This window comes from Arachis stenosperma, chromosome 2 (genome assembly GCF_014773155.1).
Source record: "Arachis stenosperma cultivar V10309 chromosome 2, arast.V10309.gnm1.PFL2, whole genome shotgun sequence".
Classification (NCBI taxonomy): domain Eukaryota; kingdom Viridiplantae; phylum Streptophyta; class Magnoliopsida; order Fabales; family Fabaceae; genus Arachis; species Arachis stenosperma.
In genome coordinates, this window is record NC_080378.1 from 106,774,300 (window position 1) to 106,787,631 (window position 13,332).

The 13,332-nt window shown below is 29.0% G+C and overlaps 1 protein-coding gene across 1 annotated transcript; it reads left to right on the top strand.

Moving 5' to 3' along the window:
• Positions 1-5,706: 5,706 nt before the first annotated feature.
• On the top strand, positions 5,707-8,807 carry LOC130961194 (scarecrow-like protein 27). Its single transcript, XM_057886939.1, has 2 exons — positions 5,707-5,926; positions 6,107-8,807. The coding sequence occupies exon 2, from the start codon at positions 6,296-6,298 to the stop codon at positions 8,504-8,506; it is 2,211 nt and encodes a 736-aa protein (XP_057742922.1). The 5' UTR covers positions 5,707-5,926; positions 6,107-6,295; the 3' UTR covers positions 8,507-8,807.
• The last annotated feature ends 4,525 nt before the right edge of the window (positions 8,808-13,332 follow it).

Genomic DNA, 13,332 nt, shown 5'->3' on the forward strand with positions numbered 1-13,332 from the left:
AATGAATTAAATCCAGTGCAACAAAATAGTAACTTACTTTTGAATGGCATGATTATTAATTTTAGAAATAAAATGTATATTTAAAGACATGTAAAAGAAATGTGTCAAATCATGAAGTAGCTAGAATACAAACAAGTGACTCAACATCCCCTAATAATCTTACCAAAACATTTCAACCATTTATTAGCTTTTCTTTTGTGTCATAGTACGTATGCTAATATCACTTTGTTTTGTAACGCCAATCAAACATTAAGATAGTGACATAGGAACGCATGCTCTACATTAATAAGCCAAGGCCTAAAAATATTTTATATTCAAGTACCAATACCATCCTTTAAATTATGCACCCAAATTTCTCTTACTTAAAAGGTTAAAAAGAAAAAATAAAAAATAAAGAAAAGAAAAGAAACAATGATAAATTAAAGAAACCACCTCCCTTCTTCCCTACCTTTAAGTTATCAGTTATCACTGTTAATTATTAATTAGAAATTATTTAATAATAATAATAAGTTTGGCCTAAGGTTGAAGGATGGTCCTGAGCTAATTTTTTTTATATGGGTAATTTTAATATAAAATATAAAAATATTTAATTATTTTAGTATTTTATATTGTTACGATAATAATAGAAAATATCATTGATATTTTGAAAAAAAAATATATTTTTAACTATAAAAATAAAATTTCACTGGTGTTTTATAAAAATACTATTTTTTTCAATAATATTTATAAAAATTCATAAAACTTATAACACATAATTTAAGTTATTTTTGAAAAAATTCACTCGTAATAATCCAATATTAAAAAAAAAAATATGGTGGTCCTGCTGTGACTCCATTTTCTATATTTTGTTTGTGGGACAGTGTTGCCATCACAGGACCACTGGCATGCTTTGCATTTTGCAATCAAGATGAGTTATCCATAGTCTATTTTGTTGTCCTTAGTTTAATTATTTGTAACATGCATTTAAAAGCAAGTAATGCACCTAATACAAATACTATCTTGTGTTAGATTATGCATTAAAATAAAACATAATTTAATCATTATATATATATACAGTGATAATCTTTTCCTCAGCTAGCATAGTACTACTCTAGTCTGATCTCTTCTATTGTCCATGGAGCTGACGTGTTTAGCATTCCTTTTTTCTTTTTTACTAAATAAAATATTTTTTTATTATTTAGATAAATATTATATTTTTTTTCAAAAAAACGAAAAAGAAAAACTATAATATGCTATTTTATTTATCACCTTTAATAACATATAATTTTCTAAAAAACGCTAAATTTTTTACATTATATAAAACCCATTAATAATTTTTATTTTAAATATTTAATAATTATTATATAATTCAAATGTTTATGTTGTTACAAATTTGTTATACATTTTATTGATTACAATTACTTTTTAAAATTTAAAAGTTTTAAAAAATAAAATTTAAAGCATTGATTAGATAAAAATATTCTTATATAGAGAAAAATATCATGACAAATCTCCTTAAATATATTAATTTTTTAGTATACTACATTTTAAAATAACAACAAAAAATATCATATTGTATTTCATGAAGGTGCAAGTAAATGAAAGACATCTAAAGTAAAAATCTTAAAATATATATGTTTAATGCATTTTTTTATGATTATTTACAATAAAAATCTTTTAATATAATTTTTAATTATAGTATGAATAACATAAACCATTATAAATAATTTTTAAAAATATGTCAGCAAATAAAGGAAGAGAGGGAGTGAAATAGCCCCCCAATTGGGGTCCATTGACACTAGACCCATGTGATTTCACTACGAAGATGCACTAAAATATGTTTTCACAAACAACTTCCGAGTTCAATGCATTACTATAATAAAGGAGTTGGCATGCCCAATAAAAAACGACATTATAATGTCTAAAATATTCAGCCATATTAGATAATCATCATCATAATTATAATAAAAGATTAATAAGTCTAGTAGCCTACGTAAACCATGATGATTGAGCTTGAATCATATATAAAATTTTAAGATTGGTTGCAATCTATGGATCCACTTGGGTATATATAGAAGAGAATTGGTTAACATTTACACACTTTTAACATTTTAAATCGCTCTTGACAATTATTTTAAAAGATAACGAAATTTTTGATAAAAAAAAATTTAACTCTATTTTTTAATTTTATTTTTAAAGGCACTAATCAGTCTAAAAAAATTAGAGGTCGGATTGGATATTTTTTTTTATTAAGGATCTCGTAGTCTTTTTGAGATAATTACTAGGACCGGGTTGAGTATTTACTCTTTAGATGTGAAAAGAAAAATAGTATAAGACGTAGTTATAAAGTGTATAAATATTTTACGCAATTGTAGTGTTAAAAACAAAAATCGAATAGTCCGATTACCTTCGCCAAAATTTAAATTTTTTCTTCTATATTAATCGGATTGTCCGATTAGTAAACTTAATTTTTTTTACAAAAAAATTAAATGATCCAATTTTTTTATCCCTTATTTAAAAAAAAAACTATCTTAAATCTATATCTAATACCCACATTCTTTACAACAACACACAACACACAAATACTTCTCATATCCAAAAAAACGCCTCACATTTACAAGTCTTCAGAAATAGATAATTAAGTGTGAAAATAAATGTTAACTTGTTTTTGGGTACGTAAAAAGAGATTATTCTTTTTTCTTAGAATAAACAAAACCAATAAGCACTCGGAATATGAATAGAGACCAATAATAACAAGATACATGGATGTGGATGTCAATTTCACTATTATGCAATCGGAAAAAATAAAAAAATAAATAAATAAAAATTGAGCAGTTGTAGATGATTAGGGCCAGATTCATTTTCAGTTAATTAGATTCGGTATTGTCCCTATTAAGCCTATAACCCTGCCTTCCCTAGAAATCTAGAATTAGAGTCTAGAGCTATATATTTTTTGCAATATGCTAAGATTTATTACTAAGTGGCATCTACAAGGATTTGATTTCATAAATGTTTCAATATACTGTAATAATTATTAAAAAGGACGATTAATCTAAAATAGGAGGAGTATAATGGATGGGAAGCATTTCAAGTGTATCAGGAATACCGGTGTACCAGTTATTTTAACCGTTGATTTGAATTATAAAAAATATATATAATATATATTAATTAAAATCAACGGTTAATATTAATAAGGATTTAATTAATATGTATTTTAAGGATATATATTAAAATTATTAATTACTAATAATTTTATTATTAAAACATAAACAAATTAATTTTAATTAATTTATTTTTTATTTATTAAAAAATTAAAAAATTTTCATTTATAATAATTGTAATAAGTACATTTAGAACATTTATTAGTTAAACCTTATCAACAATGTAGAGAGAAAAAAATCACACACACTATTAAAGATTTAACAAATTTTCCAATTTAATAATGTTAAGTAACAAATTCATTGAAATTGTGAAAGAGAAAATGAAGAATCAATTAAAACCTATTCACATTTGCTATATATATTTAAAAAGTTTGAAAAAATAATAAAGAATGAGAGAGAAAATATGTATTGCATTACAATTTATAATATATAATTTATACCGTATAAAGAAATAATTTTGGCAAAACATTAAATAGTAAATTGATTCATCATAAAAATATTTAAAATCACATGCACTATTAAATCTTGATTTTTTTCTAATTTAATAATGTCAAGTAAAATTTATTGAAATGATGAAAGAGAAAATGAAAAATGCAATTAATAATCTATTCACATTTATTCGATAGATTTTAAAAAATTTAAAAAAATAAAGAATGAGGGAGAAAATATGTATTGCATTACCTATTTATAATATATTTTATACCATATAAATAAAATATTTTGGCAAAACATTAAATAGTAAATTTACTCATCATAAAAATATTTAAGATCACGTACAAAATTAATTAAATCTTTAAGGTTTTTTCTAATTTAATAAAGTCAAGTAAAAGTTTATTGAAATTATGAAAGAGAAAATGAAGAATGCAATTAATAACCTATTCACATTTGTTTTATAGATTAAAAAGAAATGAGAGAGAAAATATGCATTGCATTACCTATTTATAATATATTTTATACCATATAAAGAAAATATTTTGGCAAAACATTAAATAGTAAATTGACTCATCATAAAATTATTTAAAATCACATACGCTATATTAGAGATTTATTGAAAATTATGAAAGAGAAAATGAAGAATACAATTAATAACTTATTCACATTTGCTTTATAGATTTAAAAAATTTTAAATAAAATAAAGATTAAGAGAGAAAATTGTATTATTGCATTAACTACTATTTATTATTATTATTGCCACAAAAATATTATGCTAGATGTTAACTATAAATATATGTGATCTTTTATTTATTTTTAATATATATTTTATATTTTAATATGTATTTATATAAATAATATATTTTTAGTGTACACATAATAATAATAATAATAATAATAATAATAATAATAATAATAATAATAATAATAATAATAATAATGTTGTTGTTACTAATGTTCCTTAATATTTAAAGATAATTCTATTATGCTATAAAATAAGTTTTTTTGTGTCTATCTCATCAATTCAATACATTTTTTTTTGGATCAATTGTATAGATCTCGACTTAAATAGGAGAATAAATATGTTAACGGAATAAATTATCTCCAGTAGAAAAAAAATTAGATAGTGTTCAGTGTTTAATTTTACCCTTTATTATTTTCTCTTATTTAATTTTTATCCTATTTATAAAATTAAAGGTGAAATCACATTTTATTCTCTCCAATAAAAAAAAATAGAAAAAATCCATTTCCCTTTTGCCATTTATCTCATCACTCACTAACCACAAATCACAATTTTTTCACCCAGGCTAAATACATTTCAAAACCTCACCAAATAAGACATATAAAATTTACCTACATACAAATTAACTCAAACTACTCATTCAGATATCATCTATATTTTTATTAAACACAATTTTATTAACCCCAAACTTTAATAAAGTAAAAACTATAAAAAAATAGACAAAAAATAAATAGTAGATAAATATGGTACATAAAAATATATATTTCACCAAATCAATAATTTTTATATAATATATATTAAAAATAAATTAAATAACATATATTCATACATAATAGATAATGATTGATTTTTTATGTATATATATAATATGTTTTATTTACATAATAAACTATATAAAAAATTTCAAACATAGGCAAAGAGTAATAAAAGAACAAAAAAAAACAAAAACAAAAACTTCCAAGTTATAAACCACAAATAAGTGAAAATAATTTAAGAGACTAATTAGACCAACCAGCAAAATTAGGGCCCTCAATTTTTTTTAACCATTTACTCAATAAAAAATGTATTGAGTTGAATTGGATTAGTAAAATGTAACTAAAACCGAACTAGTTAAGGTAATGTCCTAATGAGTAACCCTTGAAAATCGGGCTAGGTTGAAGGAACGAGAGAAAGAGAGATATGAATAATGGGATTTGAACCACACGCGCCACATGTGAGAGTGTGGGAAATGCATTGAGAGTGACAGCAAGCAACCCTACCAGGCAGAGGGGAAAACTACGTATGCAGACAAGCTTACACAAATTAGAAAATAAAAACAAAAATTAAATAATATTACAAACATTTTATTATATATATCCCAAGAAAAAAAAAAGAAAAAAAAGTAGAAACAGTGTGAAGAGAGAGAGAGAGAGCACTTTACCACTCTTATACGCTGCACGCATCCCATCCCAGAAAAACACAAGCAACAACAAAGAGTGTTTGCCACACACAAAAAAGAAAAGGAGAATAGAATCACATTCATGGCTTTCACCCATCACTGGAACTGTTTGGAGCTCAATAACAACCCACACAATCATCAACAACAACAACAACAAAACAACAAGCTTTAGAGGTGCCCATGTTTTTCATTTTTGTTTTTCTTTCTTTTGATTTTTAAATATAATTTTGTTTTGAACACCATGTGTTTGTTTTATTGTTTACATCAACAATTTGGGAACATCCCACAAAAAATTTAGAGCTTTCTTTTTCAAATCCAAAAAAGATAACTCATTTTTTTCCCTGTATCTCTCAGCTTCGAAATCAGCTTAATTTCTAAGCCTTGGTTCTGGATTTGTAAAATCAAGCCCCATTGCTGCGTTCTCTTTTGTGGGTGTGGTTGTGGAGGCAAAAGGTTCAAACTTTGAAAAAAGCTGGAGTCTTTTGTGTGGGTGGTTGTGTGGGTTCTTGTTGGTGCTGTTGTTGTTGTTGGTAGCTTTCTTAAATGAAGGCGATGCCCTTTCCTTCTGAGGAATTTCAAGGGAAGGGAGTGTTGGATTTCTCTTCTTCTTATTGTTCTGCGACAGATCTGTTCTCACTGCTTCAGCATCAACAGCAACTTGTTAATAATCATAGTATCCATCAGCCACCACCACCACAAGAAGAAGAAGAAAAGTGGAGGAGACGGGAAGAAGAAGAAGAAGAAGAGAACAAAGGCTATGTGGGCTGCACTGAGCCCACATCTGTTCTTGACTCAAGAAGAAGCCAAAGCCCTCCTTCATCCTCCTGCACAATGTCCTCTTCTCTTGGTAGCAGCAACAACAGCACAAGCAAAGGTAGTGCTGGTGGTGGTGGTGGTGGCTGCTCAGCCTCTGCTGCAGCACTAACCTCAGAGAACCCTCCTCCTCCTCCTCCAGAAGGATCCATGGAGAAATGTGGCGGTACAAGAATGATGGATGACTGGGAGGGTCAAGATCAGTCCATTCTGAGGTTAATCATGGGTGATGTTGAGGACCCTTCTGCTGGTTTGACCAAGCTCTTGCAAACTGGCTCTCACAATGTTGATTTCAGTTCGGGAGCGTTTGGTGTTGTGGATCAAGGAGGCTTGATTATGGACCCTTCTGTGCCAGGGAATTATCCTGCTTTCCCATTCCTTGGGGCCGAGAATACGGATGGTCACATTGCAAAGACCGGTGGGCTTGCTGAACCCATGTTTTCATCCGGTAACAATCCTATGTTAGCCTCCACATCTCCAGCTGCAGGTGTGTTTGGCTCTCAGCAGCCTGTGTTTGGAATTGTGGATGAGAAGCCTCAGGTTATCAACCCTCAGTTTATGATGAATCATAATCAAGTTCAGTTTTCAGAGAATCCTTCATTCTTTGTGCCATTGACATACCCCCAAATGCAAGAGCAACATGTTGTTTACTCTCAGCAACCAGCGAAGCGCCCTCTTTCCGATGCAGCCGTCGGTCACAATTATCAGGTGCCGAGATTACCCCTTTTGGATTCGGGGCAGGAGCAATTTGCTAGGAGGCAGCAGCAGGCCCAGCTTCCTTTGTTTCCTAATCATAGTCAGCAGCAGAAGGTGAGTTCTGCCGGAGACGAGGCGAGCAACCAGCTTCAGCAGGCTATGTTTGACCAGCTTTACAAGACTGCTGAGCTGATAGAAGCTGGTAATCCGGTTCTTGCGCAAGGGATATTGGCGCGGCTCAATCACCAGCTCTCCCCGATCGGCAAGCCTTTTCAAAGGGCTGCTCTCTACATGAAGGAGGCATTGCAACTACTGCCCCATTCAAACATCTCCAATTTAACAGCTTTCTCACCTATCAGTTTCATATTCAAAGTTGGAGCTTATAAATCATTTTCAGAGATATCACCGGTTCTCCAGTTTGCAAACTTCACTTCTAATCAAGCCCTCATCGAAGCTGTAGAAAGGTTCGATCGAATTCACATTATTGACTTCGATATTGGGTTTGGAGTGCAGTGGTCTTCTTTTATGCAAGAGCTTGCCTTGAGAAATAGCGGTGCATCTTCTCTTAGAGTTACTGCCGTGGTATCGCCCTCAACCTGCGATGAGGTTGAGCTCAGTTTTACAAGAGAGAATTTAAGTCAATATGCAAAAGACATCAACTTATCATTTGAGCTCCATATCTTGAACATCGAATCATTGAGCTCTCCGTCCTTTCCCCTGGCCGGTCAATTCTTCGATAACGAGGCAGTTGCTGTAAATATGCCACTTTCTTGTTTCACTCATCATCCATCGCTTGTTCCATCGGTCCTTCACTTTGTCAAGCAGCTTAGGCCAAAAGTGGTGGTTACTTTGGGCAGGAATTGCGACCGAAACGATGTGCCTCTTCCAACCAAGGTAGTCCATGTTCTTCAATATTACTCAGCCTTGCTCGAGTCGCTTGATGCTGTGAATGTGAACCTAGATGTCCTCCAAAAGATTGAGAAGCACTTCATCCAACCATCTATTAGAAAAGTAATCGTGGGTCACCACCATTATCATTCACAAGAAAAGCTACCTCATTGGAGGAACCTCTTTGCTCAATCAGGATTCTCATCGTTCACATTCAGTAACTTCACAGAAGCTCAAGCAGAATGTCTGGTGCAGCGTGCGCCCGTGCGGGGATTTCAAGTGGATCGAAATCATTCATCTCTTGTTCTATGCTGGCAGCGAAAAGACCTCGTGTCCGTCTCGCTTTGGAGATGCTAAACTAGCATCACTTCTTGAAGGTGCTTCAGAACTTACTACTGCAATTTATGTAATTGTTTGTGTAATTTAATTTAGGATTATCAATGGATCATACCCATATGCTTTCTTGACTAGTTGGGTAGATTCCGCCGTTTTTATTATTAGTATGTCACTTCAATTGTGGGTATTATTATTAATCATGACTTCCCCACCTCCATCTAGTAATTAATTGACTCTATGGTTTAAATTCTATCTCCATTGTTCCTTTGTTAACTTGATCGCAAAGCAAATTGCTTTGTTTGTAAGGAACAATTTGCCAACATTGCTGTTGTCTCTCTATGTTTATCCCCATGCTTTAGTTTAGTTTCAGATTAGTTGCTTGATCATGTGCTATATGTTCTATACATGATTTCTATATGTAGCATAGAAAATGTTGTGCCAATTCAATTGTGTCTAGATACAGGCATTGGATTCAATTGATTTGTGTACTTGGTCTGAGTTAAAAAAAAATGCATTAGTATAATTAGTATTGTCTCATTTTGTTATATAATCAAATGATGCAGGTTTTGTTTATAGGCTGGCTTCACCAACATGAATAATTAATATGTGTTTACATTAGAATTTAAAATGAATATAGCCCAGGTTAGTTGGTTGATGAGAATTTTCACTTTCATATCCAAATTTGAATATGAAATCAATAATCCCGGGGAATTTGTGTAGGAGGGATTTAATTATTGATTTGTTGCTCTAACTAGAAAATTACTCTTTTGTCTGATCTAAATAAAAGATCAATATTGCTTTAAAAAAAATATATACCTATATCTTCTACCTTAATTAGTTGAAGTATTTTATTTCAATAATTTAATTTGAGTCCTTCGGCAGAACTGGTAGTTGTTTGGGTTGTTTAAATATCACGTACCAGATTCTGTCCTTAAGAGTAGCATGTATGTAACATGTTTCATGTTTAGTCTCTTATCAATTGAAAGGTGAACTTAGATAGGGTTAGAGATTAGTTGTTGGTTGAGGTTTTACTTGATAGAATAAGAAACTTAAAATCAATATAAAAAAACTAGAAATTAACTAAATTTCTTTCTCAAAAACAAAATTGTCTGTTTATATAATAAGTTATCTTTTTGTGTCCTCTAAGATTATTAGAGTAATTTTGCTAGATAACTAACAGGAGTTTAGCCAATAACAAACTAACAAGTATTTTTGAATTGTATTCTATACTAATTAATTGTCATTCATTAGAGATATAATTATTGATATTGTCTCTATTTACTAATTTAAGTTTTTAGAATGAGTGATTTCATAAGACGCAATCAGTATTTTATATCCAAAAAGTCAAAGACAATTTTTTGAATAAAAGTAAAAATAGTAATTTCGTTGGAAGCGGAAAATTTGTTTACTCCAATATTGTTGACCCGTGCTTTTTGTCTCCATTGAAAAGAGTTTTTTGCCTCGAGCAAATTGGTTGCTTCCGTATATGCGTCAAAAACACAATCAGTGCCATTTTTGGACATATATATCCATGGTTTTTTTTAATTAATTTAGACTAGTCTAATGATTAGTTTACTTGTTTGTTTAAGTAAATGTGAAGATCGAATTCTGCTTTGTGTATACAGTCAAACAAAAAAAAATCCATGGTTTTTCTATATTAAAATTTTTCACCCTACTAAGAAGGTATTTCTATTCAAAGATGTACCGTAGTCTTTAATATAAGTGGGTTACTTTGGTGCTGTGCCACGCCATTTGTCCATCTTCAAAGGCATAGAAGATGCTTTGCTTCCCCTGCTTTCTCAAGCTGAGTATTGTGATCTCTCACCTTTACATGGAATCAACTCTAATTTAAGCCGAGCATTGGTTGGAAAGAAAAAATTAGAGTTAAATACGATTTCGGTTCTTAACGTAAAGGCTGAAAATTTATTTCGTCTCCGATATTTTTTTTGTTACAAAATGGTCCCAAAAGTTTAACTTAATTTTAAAATTGTTCTTCGAACGAAAATACCAATCTCCCTTCTTTCCCAAAATTCACCGAAAGCAGAACTACCACTACCACCCTTACTTCCACCAAATCCCAATAATCAGATTCAAGATTATTCAAATGCAGAAATTAACAACATCAAATCTAACAACAAAATTAACACACAACAATAATAAAATCAGAAAAATAACAAATTAAAATTAGAATAAAAAACATAATCAAAAGTTGAAGCAAAGTATAAACAAAGCAGAATCAAAAACAGATGCAGAAGCAGAAGAAGAAGCAAATCCAGATGTAGAAGAAGAAGCAGATCCAGATGCATATGCAGAAGCAGAATTGGAAGCAGAGAAGCAGAAGCCAAAGCCGAAGCCGAAGCAGAAACGGCGAAACGGGGAGTGGAGCAATGGCGGATCACATACAGTAGGGCAACGTTGCGGCAGTGCAGCTTCTGCATAATTAAAATATGGTATACATAATTTTTTATTATAATTAAAATAAAATCTTTTTTGTTAAAATTAAAAAGTTTTTTTTTCTCTTTTTCTCTTTTTGACCCTTTTGCTATCTCTCTCATTTCTTTACTCACTCTATCTCTCGTATATATCATTATCAATGATTAATTATAAATTTGACAATAAAAATGTACAATATGACATTCTCTAATTAAAATTAAAATTAAAATTGAAATATAACTATATTATATTATTAATTTGACAACTAAAATATATCATATAATAATCATTAAAATTGAGATGAAATATTTTTTTTAAAATAATAAATTTTATTCCTCTATCTTCTCATCTATCTCTCTCCTCTATTTTTCTCTATCCTTCCCACTCTATATATAACTTATAATTTATATTTTATATTACTAATTTAACGAACCAAAATAAGTCACGAGATATTCTTTCATTATAATTAAAATAATTTTTTCTCCAAAATTAACAAACTTCATCTCTCCTTCTTCTTCTTTATCTTTTTCTCAAATTTTCTATCTCTCTTCATCTTTCTATTCTACAAAAAATAAAATTAATAAAATAAAATAATTAAAAATATCCAGTAATATTATTCATATAAAAAATATATTGATACTATTATTATTATATGCATTTTTTTTAGTTTTTAAATTTAGTTTTAAATTTTTGTTTATAGTTTATCTTTTTAATCTATATTTTTACTTCTCTTTTCAAATATTTTACATATAATTTGGAGAGAATACTATTATTGTGATTAATAATTAGAATTAAGATTCAATTGTTTCAAAAAAATAATTAATTTTGAGTTAATTTTATAACTATAAATATAAATTTTTTATACTAATATATATATATATATATATATATATATATATATAGAGAGAGAGAGAGAGAGAGAGAGAGAGAGAGATTATTTTTAAATAAGTATAAAAACTAATTATTTTTATTTGTGCAACAGACTTAACACATAATCAAAATATAAAAGTATACACATTAAATTCTTTCAAGTTTAGATAATAGATGTTAAATTAATTATTAGTAAAAAAGTAAACTCTTTTATATGAAAATAATAACTAAAAAAATTATTATTTAATTTTGTTTAATCTATGAAGATCATGATTTTTTTAGTTGACAGGACCTTTGTCCCTATGACTTTTTTGTAAAAATAATTTAATTCTATAAGTCTTTTCTACTATAATCTATAATGTTAAGATAAAATCAATGTAATTTTAAAAATGTATATTCTCGTTATATTATTATGGACAAAAACACTAATAAACTCTAATTTTATACCTATTCATTCATCTGAAATTTATTTATTATTTTTCCACTTCTAAACCAAACACACTCTAAGAAAGAATTCAGTTAATAATTTACCCTATTGAAAGGATCCATTTTATTAGTAGGAACCAAATTGAATAATCACTTGGTAACTCACCTTGAAATTAAAGTCGTTTAATAAATAAAATTTTGTTTACAATCATAGGTTTTTGTTTATCCAAGATAGGTGTAATCATGTAAATATATTGATAGTGTTGTAACTTGTGTAATGCATTCGTATAAGAACTAGTTTTAGTAATCATGTTTACCAATTACAACTTTCGTTTAATTCTTTAATTTTTTTTTAAAAGAATCAATGATCATTATGTTACGATTAGTTATTTCTTTTTTTTTCCCCCTTTGTTACTAGTGTTAGAATCATCCACGAACTTCTATTGATTGTTTACTTTTGTCTTTTATAAAAATAAATTGAATATTTAAGTCTAATATTCATGTAAGTCTAGTAATTCACTTTGAATTTTGATATCACACGTATTTAGGCCTTGAGTCTTCATGATTAGTGTACATAATGATAAGATAAAATAATAATATTTGTACTATATCATCACAATAAACTATATCATCACCAATAAACTATAACAATAAACTATATCATAATGATTAGTGTTGTTTTAACAATTGAATTAGTATTTGCACTATATCATCACAATAAACTATAACACCACACTCTTTATAACCGTGCTTTGTTAGGGTTTTGTTTTGTGCTCTGTTAGGGTTTCGTTTGTGCCTCGAAGGTTTATCCATGGTTAATGCCATCTACATATTCTTCTCATTCGCACGTATGTAATCCGTGTTACAATCTATTTATTCTTATGCCCACCAAATCTATACTCTTTCATCACCAATTTCTTTCTCATTCAACCTTTTCATCTATAACCTAATTCTCTTACTATATTCTAATCAACCTTTCTCTGCTTCTCTTTCACAATAAATCTCTCAATCTTCGCTTCTATCACTCCATCTTTTCTTTTCTTGGTGGCTGAACATGATTAATGACAAAGAGGACCACTGTGCTCCCAATCCCAACGGGGACAGCGATGAGGAGGAGG

Excerpts from the sequence above, each read along its gene's own strand:
- LOC130961194 (XM_057886939.1), top strand. The coding sequence starts at position 6,296 with ATGAAGGCGATGCCCTTTCCTTCTGAGGAATTTCAAGGGAAGGGAGTG.